We start from the raw sequence: 25,486 nt of genomic DNA on the forward strand, positions 1-25,486 counted from the left end.
CATATCTTGTCTGACATCTTTGCTACAAACTCGGGTCTTCAACTCGGGCTTTCAATTGAAGGCTCGTCTTCGGCTCGCCTTCGGCTCGTGCTATAAACCCCCCACGAGCCGGAAAACACTTTTCCCACGAGTATCGAACAATTTTTTTCATCACAATGAGTGGAAAAGGGACTTTTAGGCACGAGGAGCGTGCCTTGAAAAGTCAGTTTTCCACACAGCGTGATGAAAAAATTTTTTTTTCACCCAGGGCCAAAGTGTCATATCTTGGATTTTTTCGAAGGAAGAGTCGACTTTCCCTCTGAAAAAATCCTAAATCTGACACCCGGGCCGTAGGTGAAAATGAAAATTTTTTATTTCGACATTTCTGGCACCTCCGAGTCTGCGCAAAAAATTCGCCACAAAATTGATGATTATCGTACAAAAGATCTTCGTCATTTTTAAATACACCGTACAAAGTCTTTCTTTCTCTAATAGCTCATTTACTTCTCCACTGGCTGATTCAACTTATTATATTCTACTGCTCGATTGCCAGCTCGATTTAGATAGTAATTCCACTTGTAATGAGCATAATCCCGCCATCCTTCACCGCGCTGCTGCACTAAAAATGTCGACTGGTAAGATTTTTACTGAAGTTATCTTCAATACCGTGCCCTCTTTAACCACCTGATCAGAATTTGCCGATCCGGGAATGTGTCTATAAATTTCCGTGCCCATCTGTTCCACCGCCTTCCGTAGTGACGCCATTTTCCTTAGAACGTGTCCAAAGCGTAATGTGTTCATCTGAAATTGTACAAATGATCCCCCTCTCCTTTAGGCTGCTCCGAAACGAATATTGTTTACAGTATCTACTGGTGAACAGGTTCACCTCAGTTCCAACTGGAGTACAATTACCACCTGATGGTAAGCCAGCACATGTTGTTTTGATTTCAAGATCATTGACCATCATCCACGTTTAAATCAAATTAGAGACTTCTGATCAAAAACTTGTTTAAAAATTACCAAGAGTAGTTAACACCAGTCTTAACATAATAATCTTTTCAATGAAAACCAGATGATTCGATCAAAAAAATATATATTTATTATGTTCTAATACAGGATTAATATAAAAAATCAATAGAATAATTCTCCATTACATTCAACACACAATCCACAACACAATATTCAACATCAACGAAACTTTATACAAAACTCAATTTCGTATTTCATCCAAATTCAATAGTGAAGTGATGAAGCACAATGTTCTTCTCGTCAAAAATATCAAACCGACTCACCACTTCCCTACGGAATCAATCAGAAACGAGCATTCCACAAATCAACAGCTTCTCAATAAAATTACCAGGAGTACTGAGCCCCGAGCCCTTTGAAACTAGCATGAGAGACCCCATGTCCGGCGTATTCGTAAGGAGGTGCAGAGTATGACTTTGCTGGAGCCAGTGCACCATATGTCTTGGGTGCGGGGGTAGTTTCCGCATAACCGTGATAAGCTTGTGCTTCGTAAGCCTTGGCAGGAGCACTTTCATCATAGCTGTGATAAGCTTGCGCCTCGTACTTTTTGGCAGGAGCACTTTCAGCATAACTATGATAAGCTTGCGCCTCGTATGTCTTGGGGGCTGGAGTCTCGGAGTAGGTGTGATAAGCACCTGCAGCTGGAGTCTCGAGGGCCTCATCATAGGTGTGATAAGCCGATGGCGTGTAAACCTTCATTGGTGCAACCTCGGCATGACTGTGATAAGCCGCTGTTGAGTAAGCCTTCATCGTAGCAGCCTTGGTTGGGGCTGTGTAAGATTTGACGGGTGCAGGTTGCACATAGCTGTGATAAGCGGGTGCAGCATAAGCCTTCATCGGAGCAGCCTCAGCGTAAGTGTAATAGGCAGGTGCGGAGTGACCCTTCACTGGAGAGGGCTTAGGATAAGTGTAGTAAGTTGGCGCGGAGTAAGACTTGGCAGCGACTGGTGCTTCGTAGTTGTGGTAGCTAGGGCTGGCGTAGGTTTTGGCCTCCATCGGAGCAGAGTGAACGTAGGATGGCTGGGCAGAGTGGCTGTAGTACTGGGTGTCGTGGTTGACACGCTCGTTTGTCACGTGGACGGAGGCATGTGGCGACTTGACAGCGCTGTTGTATCTTGTCGAGCCGGTCTTGCCTCCAGCACCCTTCTGTGTTGATTCCTGGGAGTATCCCACGCTCTTGTGGTCAGCTGATGCTGTCTCGATGTTGTAGGAGGCCGGACCGTCGGCGTTGGCAATCGCCACCAAAGCGGCAAGGATGATGAACTGGGGGTAACAGATTGGGGATTAACTAGTGATGTCGTGAGACATCACGAGACAATACTTTGGAGCGATTGTCTCGGTCTCAGTGAAAACGGAAATTTTTTATCTCGTCTCAGTTTTAAAATACGCAGTATCGGCTCCTCTCGTGATGACTCCGGGTCGATTTATCTCACCTGGGTTTCCAGTTTTTCACGTTCTTTATATGTAGAACACCGAGACGAAAACCACATTTTAGATTAAAAAACACGAAAAACTTGAGACCGAGATGAGATAAATTGACTCAGAGTCATCATGAGAGGAGTCAATACTACGTATTTCGAGATTGAGACGAGAACACAGATTTCCATGTTCTCTGAGACCGAGATCATCTCTCCAAAGTTTTGTCTCGTAAGGGGTTTCGCGGCATCACTAGGATTAACAGATTGCGAGTTTGAGAAGATATCGACTGATTTTAATCATCGAATTAACGACAAATCTAGGTCAAATTTATCAAATGAACTTTGAATTGCAGTGAACGAATGCTAAGTACTCCTGTAACTCTCATGTCTTTTGTGACAATTGTTTGAATTTGTACGATACTCACTTTGAAAGCCATTTCTGATAGCCTGAATTGATACTTTGCCAGGACGAGCTTGTTGAGTTCTGTGACATCGAGAGATTCGAATCGTTATTTATATCTGGACCGAGATTTGGGGAATGGGGAATATCACCTAGCTTGTCTCACTGATTCGTCTGTATTCATTCTCTCTGAAGGAGGAGAAAAGTGTCTCTTTCCACAATCGCCCCAGTAAATCTCCAATGGTGTGTCTGATATATAAATTAAGTAGGCGGAAAGAAAGAGTAAATACGGCCAAATGCAAACGGATTCTCGGTGATTGCGACAACTGTTTTCTTGAAAAAGGAAAGGGGAAGAGTTTTGTAAGACAGTTTGGGGCGTGGCGGGCAGGCTTGTAGGGGAGCGAACTACATGGAGCGCAAAATTTTGGGATTGATTGCCTGAGAACGGAGTGAGGGATTGAAACCACACATTCATTAATTCATTCATTTGATAGATTTACAAACATTTCCGGAAATTCTTCATCATCGTGGGCATTCAGAAATAACGAAGACAAAGCGGAAAAACTCTTCTTTTTGATGAGAAGATTAACAATCAAAATCTAGTGCTTTTTCTTTTAATTTTGCTCGATTACAAAAATATTACATTAGGACTTGAAAAATCGTTTATTTGATTCTAGTAGAAGACACGTTTTGGAATGACAAAACTAATAGAAATCTTCTAATAGGACTTCTAATAGAAATCCTTCTGTTGGATTTCTTTAGCGAAAACATTTCTATTGGACATTTTCTGTAGAAAAGTAATGGAACTTTGAATAAAATTTCAATAGTTTTCTGTTGAATTTCCTAGGTTTTTCTATTAGAATTTTCGAGTTGTTGAATCCGAGTGAAAACCGGAACCAACCGCAACGTCATATCCCAATAAGATATCACTATTCGACCTATGCGACAATTATAGAGCAGTCTATCAAGGTCGTACTTTCTCCGAAATACCTGCCTCGATAGCCGGGCCAATTGGGGCATACGTGGTTCAGACATTACATATCCAATCGGATTAACATGAGAAAGTGTCTTATTGATTGTGTTGATTAAGTACCTATCATTTCTAGCTATCAGTCTCTCAATCTCCCTTGTATTCCAATGGTAATCGAAAATCCAGACGCATTCCAATATTTTCAATGAATTTTATTAATCAAAGGTACAGTGTATGGCTGAATAAATAATAAGCCTGCTGTTGCGGACAAGCTCATGAATATTTCCAATCAGAAATCGAATTTGTATCCATTCCCAGTGACTTTAACATGTGCAACGGATGGAGCTGATGAATAGGCTACACCAAGTAAATTCTGGGTTTCTTGGGGGCGTTGGGATGCAGCTTGCTCAGGAATCTGTGAAGTTGGAATAAATTGGGTGATTAAAGAGGCAATGAAAGTGTGGAAATTAGTGTCTTCAACACGTTTTCAAATTTTTTTTCCGTGTAAAAACAAAACGTGTGATAACAAAATATTTTCATAATGTCTTGAAATACAAGTCACCAAATTTAAGACGTTTTTGGTGACTTGACCATTTTCTTCCAATTTGGTGAAGTTTAGAATTTATTGAGAGATTAGAAGGGCGTAAAACTTTGAGGATATCCAAGTAACTTGTACAGAAAATGCTCGTAATTTTTAAAAATTATAATTTTTAAATTACTTCATCAATCGTTCTCTGCAATTAAAGTTTCTCATTTGTTCAGATTTTTAAACTGATTTCCACCGGTTAAATATTGAAATTGATATTCCGACCTGCAAAGTTTAAATAATAAAATCATTGCAAAATTTCCGGAAACTTCAACTATCCTTAAACTTAAACTACAAAAGTTTTCACTGGAGTAAACTCCAGTGACAAACATTTCACTGGAGAAAAAATATTCACAGTACTTGGATATCGTTAACGTCAAAATAATAAATTGATTACTGGAATCTACGACTAGATCTCCCGAATTTAAGATTCCGTAAGCAATACCATCACCTGCTGGTTCTGCAGTGTCGCTTGACCCTGCGACTGCAGTTGAAGTAATTGCGCTTGGCGTTGGGCCAACAGCTGATTCAGCTGCGCCTGATACGCCTCAGATTGAGTTTGCAAGTGGGAATTCTGGGAAAATTGTTGAGCCTGATAGTAAGCTAGTGTTGCCGGATCCAATTGTGATTGTTGATAAGGCAAAAACTGTGGGGGGGCTTGTTGAGAAATCGTCGGCACGTAGGGCGATGATGCGTATGCGGAAGATACGGGTGATGTTGGGAAATAACCTGTAACGAAGAAGGGGATTCCCGTCAGATACAGAATGAGGGAGTGTTCGGTCTCAATCATCACAGATGAATTTGATTATTTCACTTGATGAGCCTTGGAGATAATGGATAGATCAACCCGAATTACCGAGTCCTGGATTTCTGTATGCCAGTGCTTGCGCAACATTTGGAAAAACCTTCTGTGCAAGGTGTGGATTCCCGATGCTCGAGCTGAATGCCTGATGAGAGCTCGGTCCATTGAAGGAATAAGAAGTTTGGGTTAATCCTGGACGAATAAAACTGAAGGACGCGTGCTGCTCAGCACCACCGAGAAAGTTGGAAGGTTTTATACCGTTAACGGCCGCTTCGGATGACGCTAATCCACACATCAGTCCAACAGACATCAGATAAACCTGGGGAACAGAATGAATCGGGTTGCAGGAGTTATACATACACTGGAAACACTGGGGTCTTTAAGACGTCTTCATTTAAGGAATTTTTCACTGGCCATTTATGATGGCGGCACTACGACGAGACATTAATCCCATTAAGACATGGAATCATAAGACAATTTATTTATTGAAGTCAGGAATTCATTTATTGAAGTCATCAATCTATTGAGAGGGTTGAAAAAGTGATAAAAGTACAAGTTTTATTTCAATTAGAACCCATAGTATTTGGGAAGACAAATAAGACATAAGTTTGAAACAAAAGATCCTCGAGTTAGATATCTGAAATACATGTACAAAGGGGCCAAAAGTGTCTAAGGATGTTTAGCCAGCGTCGGTAAATTGTCGGTAAATGTGTTTTTTTTTTCATGGTCAAGAAAAATTCTGTAATTTTTTCGGCTGATAGCAGAACATGTAAAACTAACTTTTCTAACGCTAAAAAAAAGTAATCGCAATAGTTTCGGCAGAAATGAATAAACTAATTTTTCCTTATACACGTTCTCTCATGAAATTTATGTTCAAATTGATAATTCACCTACTACAAGACTAGAAATAGAAGGTAATTTGTAAAATCATACTGAATCCAATGACCAGAGGAAAATCTGGGGTGCCCGGGCAAAAAGAGGAAATATTTGAATGATTCCATCCCATATAAGCGCATGTTATCGCATGTATTTGGTGCATTTTGTCTATTTCATTGCTAAATAATAAACGCGGGTTGCTGGATTGAAATTTGTATGAAAGTGGAGGGAATATCTTCATCTCTCAGTTTATAAAAAATCAAATTTTTTCAAGTACTTGTGATTTGGGATAAACATTCTTAATTTCTGACACTAGTTTTTCTTGTGGTTTCTAAAGCAATAAGAAAAAAAAATCCAGATTCTCTGAATGGGCACTTGAAAAATTATGAAAACTCACCAGCATGGTAACAACATTTCCTTCGTCCTTGAACAAAATATTGATGATAAAAATTGTGAACCAAGGCTTTTTTTTCAAGTATACAACCCAAAACCCTCCCACAGTATTTGGGAAGACAATTTGAGACCCAAGTTTTAAACAAAAGATCCTCGAATAGATACCTCAAATACATGTCTAATTGTCTTAAATTCAGGAACACACGGCTTAACAATCTAAACAAACGTCTTAAGAAAGGGCGGCCAAAACTGTCTTAATTTCAGACGTTAGTTTTTCTTGTGGTTTTAAAAACAATAAAAAAAGGCATGGAAAAAAATAATTCCAAATGGTTTGGATGTGCAATCAAAAAATTATGAAAACTCACCAGCATGGTGACAACACTTTTTTCCTCCTTGAACCAAATATCGATGATGTGAATTGTGGCTCGTGGCTTTTGGCACGAGTGAAAATCAAGTTGGTAATCTAACGTCAGCCGAGTTCGTGAGGATTATATACCGCGGAAGCATTGGATACAAATACGTGATGTGCATATCATATATTACTTATCCCTGAAGACACTTTCCCCTCCAGCCAAAGACGCTGCCCGACAAACTGAGCATCATAATCGCGCCCCGGCGGTTCGTAGGCCCGGGCGAAAGCATTTCGCGTTACAACCTTTTTAAATTGAGGGATACGCAGTATGAATAAATTCGTCCCTCCGCTATTTTCCTTTTTCTCTTTGAATAGGAGTAGGGTCCTTCAGAAATCTGGGTATATTAGTTTTCCATATATTTTTTCTCGTTTTTTTTTCGCACTGCGGGCATTTTCTATTCGTCTCACCGCGTGAAAATAAAGAATAGGTACTTTCGGGGTAATTAAATTAAGTGGAAGGTGATTAATGGAGAGGGGGGGGGGGCGGTTCAGCAGTTCAATATCGTATGGCTGGCAAATGCGACCCGGGGCTAATTGTGGCCGACGAAATCGATGGAGGGAGAATATATGGGGCGCTTTTAATTCGTGAATATCTGCAGTTTCCTATCATCGATAAAACCTATTAGGCATTCAGACGGTTTTCCCGGATTGTTCGATATTTATGGGCATCGGTGTGGATATCTCCCTCGGTGGAAATATTTATTTGGGTTGGCATCGATGGACATTGCGATATTGACTGCTGTTGTATCAAATGTCTACTATTTACTTGAGAACATTTCTGATATAATGAATCAGTCAAGAAAATTACATATTAAGAAAATTGAATGAAATTAAAAAATTTAATGTTAAATAATTATAATATGAATTATAATTATTTAAGATTCAAATGTTAAATAATGTTATTTTAAAAATACACTAGAAAAACTAGTCTTTCAAATTAAAACATTAAGACTTGCATTCTAGATAGTCTAAGTGTCTTACTCGAGACATTTTGGGTCAAACTTATCAGGAAAATGATAACATAATTCTTGGGATCAAAAATACTGATGAAATGTATTTCTTCTTAAAATAATGTTTAAGGTTTTTATGCCCTTCTGATCTTGCAATGACACTATATTTTAATTCATTTGACATTTCATTTTTGCATCTAATGTCTTAAATTAAGACGCCTTCAAAACACTAGTCCATTTTATCTTATCGTCCCACATATTTATGCTTTTTCTATCCATCTTGGAATGCACCGTTGAAAAATTTGGTTCAAATTTTCCGGGAAAAGACCTTGAGTTTGATTTAAGGGTAAAAAGTCAATGGAATTTCAATATTCTCTGAAAATTCGAGGGAAATTCCATTGTTTTAGCAGCAGGAAGACAGAAATTCCACCATTTACATGAATTTTCAGGGAATTCCTTTAAAGTTCTTGGAATTCCTGCAATTTGTGGAGGAATTCCCTCAAAATTCAGGGAAACTGGAATTCAAGGGGAGATTTCTCTGAATTTCCCTGGGTTTTCATTAATTTTCCCCGAATAATTAAACTAAAATTTACAGTTTCCTCTGATTTTTCCATGAAGTTATAAATTTTCAATGACAAAATTCGTCAAAATTTCAGTGGAAAAATTTTAGCAGTCTATATGTAGAGCTCATTCATGTCATCACCTCTTAGTACCTGATTATGTGTTAATTCATATGTTGTGAAGACTGATAACCCACTATTATATGGTATGATGCAGTAATTTCTCACGCCCGCACAAATCAATTGGATTTATGCGTCGAAACCACAGGGTTGTTTGATAGGGGAAATGAGCTGGGCTGCAGGGGTGGAAGGAGTTGAGAATGAAGATGGGGTGAGTGATAGTAACGAGTGATACTGGTGAGTTTCAAGAGGTAATGTGTATTGCCACTGGAGGCGATATCACGAGTCAAGGTATTCCGATTTGGACAAAAGGCTGAGACAATATAGGGTGGGACTTTGATAACGTTATTCACACGATCATTTCCATGTAACCCATGTCATCCTATATCCAGAGAAATGATGCGTTCGAATCGAATAAAACAGTTTCATTGAAATTTCTCCATTCGTTTCAACGATTTTTGTGGTGGAAACAAATAAAGTTCATTTATTTCAATGAAAATGTTTCAATTATTTGACATGAATAATTCATTTATTCCAAATGGATTATTACTTCATGTTTATAAATTCGTTTTCTGACATTTGTTGATATTTCAAAAATTATTCAATTGATTCAGATCGATTTATTTAATTCAGATAAGTCATTCTTTGGGACATTATTAATTGAACAATTAACATGGTTTGATTTCAAAACATTGACATGAAAAAAATGAAGTTAATATTTAAAAAGTCTGAACGAGCATTCGAAGTCAAAAGCATAAATCACATTAATAATTTCGATATTACATTATGATGATAATTAATATTGCTAATATCAATTAACCCTAGACTGGTCACCATGCGAGGGAATTGCCGCAACACGTCGTTTTATTCACCTTGCCATCGACTGGTTGACCGGAAAAATTTGAGAAAAATTGAATTCGTCAATTGAAGTACCTGGAAAATTCTAGTATTTTTTTTCAATATTGTATCCTTAATTCTGGGAGAAAAAAAATTATTTCCAACAGGTGAACAATTTTTTCCCGTGTTAAATGAAATTGCCTGTTGCGCGACATTGCTGGGAAGTCGCTAAACGCACCCGGGAAGTGTAGAGTGGATTCGGCAACGGTGGAGCCTAAATAACACGGCGGCACTCTCCCGCGAAGGTGACTAAAGTCACATTTTCCCGTCAGGTGACCTGACTAGGGTTAATGCTGCCATGATAATTAATATTGGGAGCGCTGAAAGGACAGTTATTCAGAAGTACAGGCGTTCCATACTGTCAAATGGTATCTACTTCTAATTAATTACACATGAATGTCGATCGAGGGAAACAGGAGTTCAAGAGAATGTCAAATCCGACTTTGAATTTTTGGGAATTCGTTTCAAAACGACTCTCTATGACCCGCTAGCATGTCATTAATAACTCGGAGTAAAAGTTGATATTTGTTTGATTTTTGAAAGCGTTGTGAAACCGAAACGACCGAATTCGATTATATGTCACGTAATTTGTTCCTTTGTGAGTGGAATACAATGTTTTTATTTTTATAGAATGGTTATGGCTGCAATTTACAGAATAATATTAAATGCAACTGAATCATATGGATTGACAATCATAAAAGAAGAATCAACAAGAGAAAATAATTATATTTTATTTATAATTATCTATGCAGGGGATTAATAGGTTTTGGTTTTCACAGGCAGGGAAATAATTTCTACTTCCAATTAATTAAAATAAAATTTCAATGATTAAACGAAGCAGTGGGAGTTCAATAGAAAATAAAACCCAATATTGCATTTTCGAACATTGATGCGACATGGCCTGGATATCAGAAATAACTCTGATTGAAAAATGCCATCTGTTTGATTATCCACCTCCAAATGGCTCTGAAATTCCGGTATTTATTAAATTATCCACTGATAATATCGATGAAAAATTCCGCAACATATTCACGTGAATTAATTTTTTTTTAATTTTCAATTAACAATTCCCATCGATTCAATGATACCCTGTGGTATCAAATAATCTCAACTTCTAATTAATTAAAATACCATTCCAAAGATTAAACGAAGCAGTGGGAGTTCAATAGAGAATAAAACCCAATATTGAGTTTTCGAACATTGATGCGACATGACCTGGATATCAGAAATAACTCGGATTGAAAAATGACATCTGTTTGATTATCCAGTTCCCAATGGCTCTGAAATTCCGGTATTTATCAAATTATCCACTGATAATATCGATGAAACATTTCGCAACATATTCACGTAAATTAATATTTTTTTAAATTCTCAATTAACATTTCCCATCGATTAAATGTTACCCTGTGGTATCAAATAATCTCAACTTCTAAGTAATTAAAATACCATTCCAAAGATTAAACGAAGCAGTGGGAGTTCAATACAAAAACTCAACTCAACTTGAACTCAATATTGCGTTTTCGAACATTGATGTGACATGATTTGGATATCAGGAATAACTCGGAATGAACAATGACATCTGTTTGATTCCAGCTTCCAATGGCTCTGACATTGCGGTATTTATTGAAATATCCATTGAGAATGATAATAAAAAATTCTCGAGGTTATTCTCGCGAAGTAATACCTTTTCCAAAATGCATTACCTCCCGTAACAACTTAAACCGGAAAAATAGAGGTTCAATAATGACTCCAAGACATACGAGACACGAAATTTCCATTCCATTTGAATATCGAGGAACCTTGAAAAGAAATGGAAACGATCCTTAATCATTTGCAAACCATCCAGTTCTCTCCTCCGTATTCGCCCATAAACCCTCATAGTCAATGTAAACGAGGCAATTCAGTGGGCGCTATTTTTCATTATGTTGCACTCGGTGCAGCTACAATTCTCCGCAACATTGGCCTCTTTTCAGTTGGCTAATATGTAACAGGAAGATTGCATCGGAGGTGATTGGATGTACCAGCGAGGAGGGATATCGAAAAAATTAATTTTTACCATTTAGTTTTTCCAATTCTCTTTATTATTATATACAAATTCACTGACAATTATCGGCTTCGATGGATGGCTATTCTATGTGCTTAGTTTCGTTGCATAACAATGCGGATTTGAAAATAGTGTATGTGATATTCGAGGCGAACAGTCGATCAATATGTTTGCATTCCATCAATTGCATACCAAAATATTCGTTATGTTTTATCATTAGAGTTATCATAGTTGAGGGGGAAAAATAGAATATAGTACGTGAGATCCATATTTTTTAGTTCATTGGGACGGCAGGGGGGTTACCTCACAGCAGAAATAAATGATGTTCGTAAAGAGTCACAAGAAGCCTCAGAAGGGTCGTAAGGGTCAGCCATCGCGGGAGAACTTTATTCATCTCATGATTTTTGAGACTTATTTGATTTTCGTGGGTGTTGTTATGACCCTTATGAGGTTTCGCATGACCTTCATGCGGCCCTTGTAACCCTTACAAACCTTACAACACGTACTTCGCAACATTGAAAGCCCAGAAACTCTCACTTTGTCGTAGAGTAATCATGTTCAAGTTATGAACCTGAACTGAAGAAATGAATTTTGTGATATTAGGTCGTTTTCCAGTTTTTCCTATAGCAAGTGATGAGTAACCCCTCTGCTCTCACCCAAACACTCCAATGACACTTTAATAATACAGATAGAAATTTCACAATAGTTGTGCTGATATTAACCACCTTATTGTCATGCAAGACATCAATTCACAGCGAGTATCTTATTAAAAAAAAATCTCCGATGTAGTCACCACTTCCCATCGTCAAAAACAAATCATTCTACGGGGATAATCCCCATGAATATTTCCTATGAATATATAAAAACTCTAAACAAATCCCATTCCATCCCTCCAATCTCTCTAGCGCCACTGTATACCTGACAACGGAGTAACTTAATTATCTCACAACTTCTCCACTTATCGAGCTTACTCATAATTACACCAAGTGATTAACCGATTTAGTCTAATAACCAACAGTTTTCTAAGTAACTTGTGAGTTTTCTATTTAGAAGCTACTTTCCTCCTCAGACTAGACACATTAATCTCCCGCAAATTATCTTCATTGTGAATTGAGTCATGAATTCTTTTTGCGCTCTGTTTAAGCCAAAATCACCAAGACGTTCTCGCAGTCTAGCGAGAGTGGTCTCTCCAATTTTCTGTCAAAGGAAATTTCGTCTTTATCTTCAACTCTCACGGATGGGTCTTTTTCGGGCCACAATTTTCGACACATGTCCTCCGTGACGACGATACATTACGGGCGAGAATGGAGCGCCAGCCGGTAATACAGGGGATGTGAAAAAAATATCTGAGTGTCGTGGGGGTGGATTGGGCCGAGCTCTCAGTGCAATCTCAGTGGAGGAGGGAAATCCATTCCCTCAAGATGTTCCATTAGATTTGTTATTCACGAGATACACTTTGTTTTGCGGGAATTCATTCTGCCCACGGGTTTGCCGTGGGATGGTCCGTGGATTAATTAAGAAGGAGGTGCACTCCTACGATTCAAGTGAATCTTTTGTCGTGAGTTTGTCAAATTAACTCGATTATACGATTGTCACGGAATTTAATGCCATTTTTCATTCAAGAGATTATTAAAATTATTTCAATGAGAGAAAAAATTATACTCCCCTGAAGAGATCTTTTGTCGTGTTGAATCAATTTACTTGTGGACAAAACAGAAACTACAGAGAATTATTTTTGCGAAAGATATTAAACTTCTTTCTAGCCACGTAAAAAAAATTTAATAGAAGACCTTAACGAATTCGCTACACAATTTTATTGAAATTCTCTAGGAATTTTATGGGAATATATGATTTTATTAAAGCTCTAGAGAATTCTCGGTAAAATTCTGTTTGTTTTTTGCGCAGATTCTATTAGATATTTGATAGGAAAAAGTCAATAGATTTTGATTTTTCTGTTTGGATTTTGATCTTGAGATTTTTTCTATTAAAATTATTGGGTACATTTTGTTTTGTTTTGCATTGCAGGATCCGAGTGAAAAAAACTTTTAAAAATCATGCCCAAGTATTCTTATAGTAAAAATTCCATGAGAAAACTCATATAGAAAAATCGAAATTTATTGATTTTTTCCCATGAAATATCTCATAGAATCAGCGCAAAAAACAAATAGAATTTTAATGAGAATTCCCTAGAATTTGAAGGAATCTCAATGGAATTTTCTATCGAATTCTTCAAGTTTTTCTATTGAATTTTTTTATACGTGTCAAGTTGATTAATTTCTCTCAAGTACTTCCCCTCAAGCAAATTTTTTCTCTCGAGTGAGTCATCTGATTTTAATGATTTCGTTCGTCTTCCATGCAACTCCAAATTGATTTAATCAAAGATTGGCACAATGACGTCAAAATAAACAGAATAAAGGGCCAAATCGTGCGGATCAATATAATTTAGAATTGATGTCATCAACAATTATCCAATAATTCGAGAATGAAAAGCTCCAAGGAAAACGTACAATCTCCCACTCCCTCAACGTACCGGACTCATCCGATGCGCATTGTTGATGAGATCCGGACGTTGAAGACTCGAATTGCCTCGGGTATATTCGTCACTCCCGTTGCTTCCGCTCAAACTACCGGCTCGTGCTTGAGGGGTGTATGCAACGTTCGCAAGGCCACCCTCGTGGCGACTACTGTGACGCAAACCCTTCTCCAGTACCGGTTGCAGTCGCTTAGTGGAAAATTGAAAGTATCCCTTCAAACGCTCCTTCGCCGGACTGGAAAAAAGAAATAATAAAAACAAATTAAAATCGGATCACAACCATATCTTGATGATGAATTGTTTCGTTACTTAACGATGAGAAATGTGGGGGGCTTTTCACGGGAGTCTGAGTTTCTCGCTCCAGCGATTGTAGACGGCATCTGAATAAGTGAAATAGACGGCTTCTGGGGAAATACCACCAGTCGTATTGAAGGCTGTACTTGAATTTGAACATTTGAATCATTGCACTGAATTCAACGCACTGAATATTTCTGAGAATTCGTTCGATTGATCGAATCCATTCCCAGGGAATTTTATCTTGGAATTACATGTTACACGCGGAGAAAAAAGTTGGAAAAATATTACCGGAAAAGTCGAGTTATCGTAGAGCGAACTCGATTTTCAGATCTTTTTCACCGTACACGGAGAGAAATGTTCATAAAAAATTATGAAACTCTCAATTCACTCACCGATTACGGAATTGACTCCGAAAATTTAAGTGACGGTATCGTAATTTTTCAGAGGAAATGCAGATAACAATTAGTTCCGTAAAATTTCCTACAACCACATTTCACTCCGGAATTACAGAAAAGGGACGTAATTTTGATTGAATATTTCTCTCCGTGTATATCGGAAAGAAGTGCGAGACGAATAGTGAATTTTTCTCCGTTGGACCGGGAAAATTTACTAAACGTGAGGGTAATTTATGCGTAAACTGTCAAATTTACTCTGTATTCCATAAAAAATTATCCCATTGAGCGTGAATAATTGTTGCATCCATAGATGTGTTCTTCTACCGAACGAATCGTAAAATATCCTCTACCAACAAATATTTTTTCATTGAATTACATTTTGCTCCACTTTGATAATGATCTAAATATTTAATAATATGGAACCATAAATTTTTTATCAAGTAAATAATACTAAATTTCTCATACGGGGTTACCGATTATCCAAATAATCGTCAATCTTCCTAACTAAATTACTGATTAATAAATAATTCGGAATTTGAATATTTAAATCGAAGATTACTTCAATAATAAAAATTTACGAGTGATATTAACGAATTGACTACTTAATAATTGAACGGTAATTATAATTTACCGATACAGCTATCGATCCCCGCCCTCATAAATGTATTTATCCCATCGTGCTTGAGTCTTGAATGATAATTCTAATTCTTGTGACCCATCAATCAATGACATTTCCTAACCACCGAAACCATCCTAAATACCCTTGGATTATCACCTCAAGAAACGCCTAAATTCTCTCGACACCACTATTTTGAAGGTCCTGCATGCCTCACCGCTCAAGAGTCACTCAATCCGCCACGAGTATTGATCCGCACTTGAAGTATGAATACATTGGTCGTTGGCATACCCAATTAACCGAGGAAATTGTTTGATTGCCGCCTCCACCCGAGGAAAAGCCAATGAATATTCCGCACCTTTGCGACTCTCTTCCTCGATAAAAACTCACAATCATTTCCTTGAGCAATTCCTTCGTGTCCTTCGCTCGCTCTTCAGTTGATCATTCTCCAGAGTAATATCGCATTAATTTGGAAACTCACAATGAGGTACTTATCTCACTGAAGCCATTCACAATGCTCAGTAGACTCAACGTGCGCTTCACCACGAGGCTGTGATTAATTTCCAGCGTTGGAGTAGAATAAAGGTTATATATGATAGAACACACCGTTTAATCTGCATTTGGCACCATCTCCAGCAGTATTATTTCGAATCTCTTTTGAAGTCCCTCTATTTCATTATATCAATCCCGTTAGCTATCGATTTGTTGTCAAATTTCTGAATGCATCTCTCGACCGTTTCCACTGCGCTGATTTAATTACGGAGAAATTGATTTGAGGCATCCGATGATGAGTTGCTGAAAGGATTAAGAGAAAGCAATCACTCATTTTCGAAGTAAGCTTCTAATATCACTTGGTTTCTTTGACAGCACATGTTTGTGAAGTTTTTCCCTTCAGGATTGAAGACCCTTATAGAACTGCAAACAGCCCCCGAAAAAGACTTTAGAAAGGGAGAAACCCATTCTTAACGTACTAGTGGCTATTTTTTTTATTCGATAGATATAGAGACGTAGATCAAATTTTTCTATTAGTATATTTCGTCATTAGGCCGAAAAACACTTTTCTGGCGAATATGAGATTTGTAGCACGAGCCGAAGGCGAGGGCTGCAATCATATTCTCAGAAAAATTTTTTTGGCCGTATGACGAACAATATTTTTTGTCATGATGGCCGTAGGCAGAGATTGCCCGTGAAACACTGCCTTACGGCCGGAAAGAAGGGCTCTCGGTATGCTTGAAATGCCGTTTTCATGGGGCGATTTCCTGGAATCCTTCAGATACATCATGTATATCAAGGTTTGCAAGATCCAAATACCGAATCCTTCAATTTCCCTTGAAATACGTAAAATTGCCCAGGGTTGTCTCTTCCAAACTAGTTTTCTGTCATCTAATTTCTGAATCCATCTCTCAATCATTTCCGATATGCGGATTTAATTACAGAGAGGATGATTGAGAAAAAAGCAATCACTCATCTTTGAATTAAGCTTCTAATATCATATGATTTTTTCTGACAGCACAAGTTTGTGAAGTTTTTCTTTTCAGGATTAGATACTCTGATGTATTAGGGGAAGTCTTGGAGAGAATAAAAGGGCTCTCGGTATGCTTGTCATGTAGTTCTCATCTGACGATTTCTTAGGAATCCTTCGAATATATCATGTATACCAAGGATATTCTCGGCTCCCAGATGTCTTTCCCCGTGTTTCCATCACTGTCAACCATTTTTGTTGAAACATCTAAACTGATACCTTTGAAGACCATCCATGCCTTCAGTGTTCCTTGGAATACATCAAATTGCCTAGAGTTATGTTTCCTATGAGTGTCAGAATACAACCGTGTCAACCAGTATTTCGCACCCCCATAAATCCTATCGTCCAGTATTTTCTCTTTAAGGGTTGGGTTAAAGTAGCGCAACCCATCTTAGTCCTCCTTCCCCACCTCACCCCAACGCTTGTCCTCCGTTCACTCTCATTCCAGCTGAAAGGGTCCGGTTGTCATGACAAGAACCCGCTGAAATAGCCACATTCACCAGGATGTTAACACGATATCAATCCACGTGGAGCGCAGATCGTTCACCTTTAATGAGTCTCAGAGACCCCTTAGCATATTCAGATTAATGATCTAACTTCCCCATCTAATCGAGACATTAAGGTGTTTCGTGTGCAAAGTGAAAGTCAAAATAATGATACAAAAATTGAAAAATTCACGGGAGAAATATCTGAGTGTCCTGAATCATTGGGAATTTCTTTGTATTTTTTCTGGGTCTCGAGCTCAAGAAAAACATAATGAACTATTGAAAAAAAACTAATGGATGATGTATCAATTCTTCTGGCACGTATAAGTTCCAGAATTTTTCTGGACTTCATAAGGAAGCTATTTGAAATAATGATATACGGCAAATTATTAGTTTCGGGGCAATTTCTATTCATTGAGACTGATATGTGGCAACTACGCCTTCACCGTGTGCGCAATTCGAATGTCAATATAATCGCTGGTGCATCATGGGAGAGGTATACACTCAGAGAAAAACAAACACGTTGTCAAACAAGTCTTGTTTGGGCCAACAAAATCGCTAGTCGAAAATTGCCAAAAAAGAAGTTGTTTGGTTCGAATTTGAAAGTCTCAAACATGAATAATTGTTCTGCTTTCGGCAGCAACGAAATATTTGGCTCAAGAGGCGGATAATTCACACCAGATGATGTCTTTTCAGGATGAAAATATCTCATATAGAGGAAAATTTATCAACAAATATTTATCCCTAAGTTACAAGATTGCTATCATATAATTATTATTGTTTCTTTTTTGATAATTTTCAAAAAACAATTTTTTTGGCACAAACAAGACTTGTTTGAGAACTTTGGCGTTTTTCTCTCAGTGTAGGTTAGACCATGGAATTGAGAGAGAAAACACTCCGCAGATTTACCAACTCGAAATGAATATAGGAATGATACGTATGGCATTGCCATGTCTCTGATGCATTTTAATATCGTTTCAATAATGAGAAAAATATTCAGCAAAAATAATTTGACACTCGTAAGTGATGGGAAAAAGTCAATCAGTCTGACGAAAAAAATCAATATTCAAGAAATGCTCAAATGCGCACTTAAGTAGTTACTCGAGGACAATGACTCCCCTTTAGTTTCACCCCCGGAGAGAAATGCCGCCGAAACACCTTAATAGGCAATATCGAATTATGGATCACTGCCACTGAAGTTGGGAGAAAAACAAATCGATCACACCCTCAAAGGATATTATTCCGGAGTGAACGGAATATTCACCCTTTCCCTGGGGTGAGAGAAACCAAGATGAAAAATCACCTCTCACTTGTCTCGTTTTCGGGGTGGCTGTATCAGCATGACCCGAGCCGCTAATTGCTAACCGTCTACTCTTATTCAGCGCTGAGGTCTTTGACGTTGAGTCGACGACCGGAGTCCCCTCTCACGTCTTATCGAAGGCGCCAGCTGAGGACGAGATTTCGGGAATGGGAGAAGCTACTCACTTGATGACATTGAATGGAAGTCCCACGGAGGTGATAAAAATCGTGTGGGTCAAGTGGATTTACATCCAGTGATGCATCCAGTGATTTCAAGCTGAGACATTGAGACGTGCATTTGCACGAGGATCTTTTGGTTCAAACTTATGACAAATTTATGCGTCCAATGTCTTAAATTTAGACGTCTCTAGGCACTTCGGGGAGAAAAAAGTTGAGTAGCTTCACCACTGCTTACAGTCCTCTCTATATTACAAAAATCGAAATCGACTTTTGGCGATAGAAAATTAAAGCGAAAAATTAAGACTCGAAACCAAGGGTCACACTTTCCACTGAAGCTTCAGGAAATCTCGTGATTGAAAATTCAAATATTAGATTGATTTGCAGTATTATCACTAGAATACTTAATTTTTCTGTTCAATTATTCCTTAAAAATTCAGGAAAATCAGAAAAATTCAAGGAAAAATTGAAAATTCGTGTCATTTTGGTTCTGAATATTCATGTTTCATTGACAATTCAATCCAGCTGCAAAATTTCTGTCTCATTTCCACTGAAAACTCGTGAATATCCTTGAATTCTAAGTAAAACTTGAAATTTCATAACAAGTTTCCCCCTAAATTGGATTTAAGGATAATCGGGCGAGGAGGAAAAGTAGGAGGTGAGGCGGAGGGGTTTCTATTGTTTTTCTGCAGAAAACCAATCGCTGAACAAAAAAATTTTTCCCAATCGGATTCAAAATTCAGACAATATTAGGGAGTATCTCCGGTTAAAATTTATTTTTGGAGCTAATGAAATTTATTTGTATCTGTTCCGCGCATTGAATGGTTTTCAGATTGTTTTTTTTTTTAATAAATGAAGAAATATTAATCCATGCGAAAAAGTGGCAACATCGTCGGTAGTTTTTTTTTCACCAGGAGCTGGTACCATTGGCTCGAGGGAGCTCCAATCACAACGCTTCATCGCTTTCTCTCAAGAGACGTTTAAATTGACCGCGCTACCCCCACCCGATAGGTACTTGAGACGTTGCTGCTCGTTTGGGCTGCGTGCGCAGAAATTTCATTTTTCAGTACTTTTTTCGCTATTATTAATAAGCAATGCTCCTAGGCGACAATCTTTTTCACTCAAAAAATCATTGATCACATGTTCTAAATGTGTCTAAAGTTTCATGACTTTGGCTGCATTTTTTCCTTGGGTTTTGCAGTTTTTTTTGTGATTTCCATAAGATCACGGGTTAAATGACCACTTTTTCAAAAATTCATAATAAATTAACCATGTTCCCCAGCAGTCTGAAACTTTACACACGCCTTTTCCATCATTTAAAGAATACGTAAAAAATAAAAGAGAAAAATGGCTGCTTTTTTTCTAACCCTCCGGGCTCGACCGATTATCCTTAATGTCACTTTCATGAGAATTACTACCAATTTTCTTATGAAATTTCAACAAGTTTTTAACAGTAAAAATTAACTAACGGTAAAAATTAGGGTCTGGATAAAGATGAGAAGTAAAGTCCGGAAAAGAATAAGATAAGGATGAGAATGAGGGTCAAAATAAGGGTCTTGGGAGGATCACATGAGGGCCATGTGATGTTCACATAGATTTTTGAAGGCGTTGACTGGACCCTTTTTCTACATGGAGAGAAATGTTCAGTAAAAATTACGCAACTCGCAATTCGCTCACCGATTACAGAATCGACTCAGAAAATTTAAGGGACGGTATCGTAATTTTTCACAGGAGATTTAGATAAAAATTACGGAACGCTCTAGAAAAATTCCGTGACAGTTCCGCGAAATTTCCTACAACCACATTTCACTCCGGAATTACGGAAAAGATACGTAATTTTTATTGAATATTTCTCTCCGTGTAAAAACAAACTAATCGCCCCTAATGGGTCGGATCATAAGAACCGTGGGGGGGTTAGCGAGCGGAGCGAGTAGGTGACGAAGCCCTTTATATATGTATAATCTCACCCATTAGTTTCAACGTGAAAAACCACGCAAACTCCCCCGAAGAAGCTTCAAGCCATAATAACCAGTTTTCCATCCATGACGTGCACATTGACCCGCGCCAACCGGTATATAACTCAGATGGCGTCTTGTTGACGGCATCCACGGCTCGTATAATCCACACAGGCAACTGAATGAGTAAACTGGTGGTATCGAAGCGTGAAAATTAACGGATAGTGACATCACGCCCGGTTAACCGCTCACAGATGCGTGCACGAGGCATAAGTATTGCCAGAACAAATGGATTGGACGGGGCAGTCTTGCGGAAATAGACAAGATGCCAGAGTCCATTTTCACTCCGCAAGTAAGACGGATTGAATATTCCATTTCGGCGTCGTTAATCATGGTGACATTCCGCGTTTGGCATTTCTTCATCTAATACGATGAGACGAACGTTTTCCGTCTTACCGGCATCCATTATTCATTGGCATGTGTTTTTCCATGCAAGTGGGTCAAACTGGGACTACTACTCTCTTTGGCTCAACCACTGTGGTGAACCGCTGTTGGTAGCCTACATCGTATTACTACAGCCGAAATCCTGGCTACATCTACTCTACTCTGAGGCTTTGGGATAATGGTGTGGAAGAGAAAAGCCACAGGCTATTATTGTGATGGCGGCAATACAAAGCAGCAGTTGCATTATGCTGCTCATTCGAGGATAGTGTTAAAAATTTTCAGCAAAAAGCATTGTTCAAAAAATTTGACTGAAGTTTTCGAAAAAAGATTTTGAATTTGATTTGAGGGGAAAATGGATTTTAATGGGTCAATGGAATTTTAAACTTCCCTGAAAATTCGAGTGAAGTCCCAATTTTTTCCATAATTCCATGAAAATCTGGAATTGAATGAGAGAATTCTCAGAATGTTCCTGATTTTTCATCAATATTCCCGGAACAATTAAACTGAAATTCAATTTCCATGGATTTTTCCATGGAATTATGAATTTTCAATGACAAAATTCCTCGAAATTTCAGTGGCAAATTTTCACACTTCGGGGAATTTTTTGTCGCATTATAGTTTCATTGGAAGTTCAGGGAATTTTGCACAGAGAAAAGTAAGTTTTTATTTTCAGAAGCAATTGAATCTAATCAATCTAATTTTCAGGCATTTATCAATTAATTGACATTTTAACGTGAATTGATACTGAGTACACATATTTTGATTGAAAATTCAAATAAGTTCGGGAATTCTCGTCCTCCTACAGCTAAAATTAGGAATTTCATAATTTTTCCCCCTAAATGTAATTAATTGAGAGATTATAACAATTTTCCAGGTACATATAAAGCTTCATGAGTTTGTTTTGACTGAAGAATCTATCGAAAAACATCCATTTCATATTCAAATTATTCTGAATGGCATTGAGAAAAATTTCCATGAAAAATAATACAGAAGCTGCATAAACACAGTGCCCATGACTCCCTCTTCAAGAGGGGGATCATGAGGGACTTTATCTGAAGAAAATAAATGTGAGAGACCGTATACCTAAACCATCAGAAATGCTTCGGGAGGGTTCAGTTATAGATTATTTCAAAGTTGCACGTGGAAGGAAGAGAAATCGTCGGAAAAAGAAACGTGAATAAGAGTGAAATTTCCCTAGGCGCTTGATATCTTGCTTTTGTAAATCGCAGTTCTTCTATTCTGCAATGACTGATATTGATCACGTGCGTCATCGCAAGTGAGAAAGGTCACTTGTGTTACTGGAGGTGAGAAGTTGACTTTTTTTTCTCCTTTGTTCATTCAAGTTCAAATAGGGATCCATGTGTGAAGTATTTTGAGACGCTGGAAACGTGATATAAATGGAATTCGAGTCGTCGGTGGCCGGACAAAGGCGAGTGGACGGTGAACAATTTCAGGCGTTATCCGTGATTTTTGACAAAAGAACTGAGAATTCGAGTGATTTCTGTCTATGGACTATCAATGGCGCGAACGGGGAACGGTTTATTCCGGAGGAGATACTTTGAGATTGACGCGCAATGTTGGGGCGGCGTGCGTGAAATGTCGGAATGCGGAATAAATCATGCGCTCCAGCGAATTTGAAAGAATAGTTTTAGGTTTTTTTACTCACCGACTCATCTGCCAGGAGGCGTACAACATTGGGGTTGTGACGGTTGATGCAAATCCCAACCAAACAAACATGGTGAAGGTTATGTCAAAGTGACCGGTATTTTCGTAAGTCTCGATGAGAGCAGGCTTCGCCAATCTGGAAGAATAACAAGAGGGAAGTATTAAGCATCGGAGGTTTGAAGGAGAAAAATTCAGTGGAAAAACTAGTGTCTTCATGACATTTTAATATAAGACTTAGACACAACGTGAGAATTGAAATTTTGAATGTCTTAAAAGAAGACGTTTGAAGGACAAGACATTTTCGTAATGTTTTGCATTAAAAGTCACTAAATAAGGATATCCAAGTACTTTGGCTATTTTTTACCCAGCGAAATGCTTTTATTATTGAAAACAATTATTTTATTATTTAAACTTTGCTGGTGTCGATTTGAACCTCGATATTGAACCATTAGAACATTTTAAAAATCTGAAAAAAATAGAAAGCTTACTTTGGAGGAAGATGAAGTAATTTGAAAATTGCAATTTTTGAAAATTACTAGCATTTTCTATAAATAATTTATAAACAAATTTAACAATATAATTTTAACAAATTTATTCATATTCATAATTTGACCATAAATCAATTTCACGCCTAAAAAAATTAAGTTTCCTAAAGTTTAAACAATTTCAATTATTGATTTATAAACAGCCAATGTTTAAAATAATAATAATTCTATGCAAAATTTAATTTAAATGACGCTGGATATTTATAAATGGAATCATAAGACGTTTTTAGTGACCCATTTGGACACGAACGTTTAAAAAAAGGGGAAAAAAACCGGCGATCTTTCTCCATTTCCTTTCTTCCCTCGTGGTTTCATAAAGCTTTTCGTGGCAGAGTCCACACGAAGAAGTATTTTTCACTCAAAACTTGGGGATTGGGGGGACGAGAAGCTAATAAAAGAGGGAAAATTGGGGGACATTGTCATTCCAAGGCGCCTCCACGAAATACTTCCATAGCCTCTCGCAAGTTATGCCTCTGTTCTGTTCTATTTTGTTTTGTTTGACTTGTCGGGAGCTTATTTTTCAGGGTAAGAGGCCTCGTTGTTCCGAAAACTTCTGAAGGATAAGTGACTCTTTCAAAACTTTCCCACCCGCAATGAGTAGGCTCGCAGGACACTCCCCCGCCTCTGCGGGCACGAATTTTCTTTTATGACTGCCACTACACTTGTTCCACTCTCGCGACTAAAAAAAATCCGGGAAAGTTCCTTTCGCTGTTGGGGAGAAATTCGGATTCTGCAATGAATGGATCACTCGGGCATTCAGACCCTAGGGCTCTGTCATGACAATGAGTTAGATTTTATCAATGTAATTTTCCTTTGAACCGACTATTATTTGATTTCACGAAAATTCAAGGCCATTCTATTTGTCGCAATAATGAACACATTTTATTCCTTTCTATACGAAGAGAAAAGTCAACTATTTAAAGACAAAAATACTTCTATTTAGTGAATGTGATGTTGAAACATTGAAATTTGGAGTCAAGTGCACGGAGGGAAAAATTCAATAAAAATTACCAGAAAAAAATGTAAAAATTACGTTTTGAAACGTAATCCGCGAGCGAAGTAAAATTCAATAAAAAGTGTGAGTCGGAACGGAAATTGTAGGAATGGCCACGTAAATTTTACGATTTGTTCCGTAAAAATTAACCACACGTCTGATAACTCACCGCTGTGGAGACAACAAGTCGTTCCGTAATTTTTCCCCAACGATTGAGAAATTTTACGAAACGGAACGTAGAAATAACTCACCATCTGCATAAAAATTGTTGAACCCTCAAGAATTTTTTATTTTGACGGCATAATAAGTCGGGAAGTTTCTGTAAGATTTTACTTCTTCGGGAAAAATTAAGTGACAATTTCGTACTTTGTTCGATGACAAACCTGAAAAGTCACTGAATGTTTGNAAAAGTTTTTTTTTTCAAATTTTCAAAGTGTCAGATTTTCGGTTTTTCCCGGGGAAGGTGGACTTTCGCCGNTTGACGGCATAATAAGTCGGGAAGTTTCTGTAAGATTTTACTTCTTCGGGAAAAATTAAGTGACAATTTCGTACTTTGTTCGATGACAAACCTGAAAAGTCACTGAATGTTTGAGATTTCTTCTCTTCCATTCCTATAAAAATTGCCAGAAAACGATTCCCCATTGCCGATTACGGGAATTGTTCGGTAATTTTTACTGAATATTTCTGAATATTTCTCCGTGTGGTCATGAGAATCTTCGAGGGAAGTTCAAATTTGATAAAACATGCATAAATAGTTTTTTACTTTTTATCTCAACAATATGTTTTCTCAACAATATTTAAAGCACCCGAGTCGAGGATTTGGTTCTGATTGGACGTACACAGGTCTTTCAAGATCTCTCCAGACCTAGATGGACCTGGTAAGTCCGAATCAGTTCTGCGACGTACTTTTCCAGAGACCATTCGAATCCTCAGTTCTTTTCGGTCCTGAGAAGCCCTCCTCGANATTTCTCGACCCGCTCTTTCATTTGAGCCCAAAAAAACATTGATATCTTGTCTGACATCGCTGCTACAAACTCGGGTCTACAACTCGGGCTTTCAATTAAAAACCCGAGTTGAAGACCCGAGTTTGTAGCAAAGATGTCAGACAAGATATGAATGTTTTTTT

General features: G+C 37.9%; 3 protein-coding genes across 3 annotated transcripts in view; all 3 read right to left on the reverse strand.

The window, feature by feature from the left end:
* Nucleotides 1–1,332: 1,332 nt before the first annotated feature.
* Nucleotides 1,333–2,860, reverse strand: LOC107038469 (larval/pupal cuticle protein H1C). Its single transcript, XM_015257569.1, has 2 exons — nt 2,849–2,860; nt 1,333–2,268 (listed from the first exon to the last, which is right to left on the reverse strand). Exons 1-2 carry the CDS (start codon nt 2,858–2,860, stop codon nt 1,333–1,335), a joined length of 948 nt encoding a protein of 315 aa, XP_015113055.1.
* Nucleotides 2,861–4,082: 1,222 nt separating this feature from the next.
* On the reverse strand, nt 4,083–6,868 carry LOC107038970 (mediator of RNA polymerase II transcription subunit 15-like). Its single transcript, XM_015258370.1, has 4 exons — nt 6,816–6,868; nt 5,236–5,500; nt 4,831–5,108; nt 4,083–4,208 (listed from the first exon to the last, which is right to left on the reverse strand). The coding sequence occupies exons 1-4, from the start codon at nt 6,819–6,821 to the stop codon at nt 4,083–4,085; spliced, it is 675 nt and encodes a 224-aa protein (XP_015113856.1). The 5' UTR covers nt 6,822–6,868.
* A 6,831-nt stretch (nt 6,869–13,699) lies between these two features.
* LOC107038883 (prolactin-releasing peptide receptor) overlaps nt 13,700–25,486 on the reverse strand; it is a 37,982-nt gene continuing 26,195 nt past the window's right edge. The window contains exons 6-7 of the mRNA XM_015258197.1: nt 22,823–22,957; nt 13,700–14,201 (exon numbers count right to left, since the gene is read on the reverse strand). Of these exons, the coding sequence (XP_015113683.1) occupies nt 13,955–14,201; nt 22,823–22,957 (382 nt within the window). The 3' untranslated portion in view covers nt 13,700–13,954. The remainder of the gene's footprint in view (nt 14,202–22,822; nt 22,958–25,486) is intronic.

Source organism: Diachasma alloeum, unplaced genomic scaffold, assembly GCF_001412515.2.
Source record: "Diachasma alloeum isolate Michigan unplaced genomic scaffold, Dall2.0 Dall_scaffold_00178, whole genome shotgun sequence".
Taxonomy (NCBI): domain Eukaryota; kingdom Metazoa; phylum Arthropoda; class Insecta; order Hymenoptera; family Braconidae; genus Diachasma; species Diachasma alloeum.

Excerpts from the sequence above, each read along its gene's own strand:
- LOC107038970 (XM_015258370.1), bottom strand. Across the intron at positions 5,109-5,235 it reads ATACAGAAATCCAGGACTCG|GTTATTTCCCAACATCACCC; the intron begins GTAATTCGGGTT and ends TCTTCGTTACAG. Across the intron at positions 4,209-4,830 it reads CGACACTGCAGAACCAGCAG|ATTCCTGAGCAAGCTGCATC; the intron begins GTGATGGTATTG and ends CCAACTTCACAG.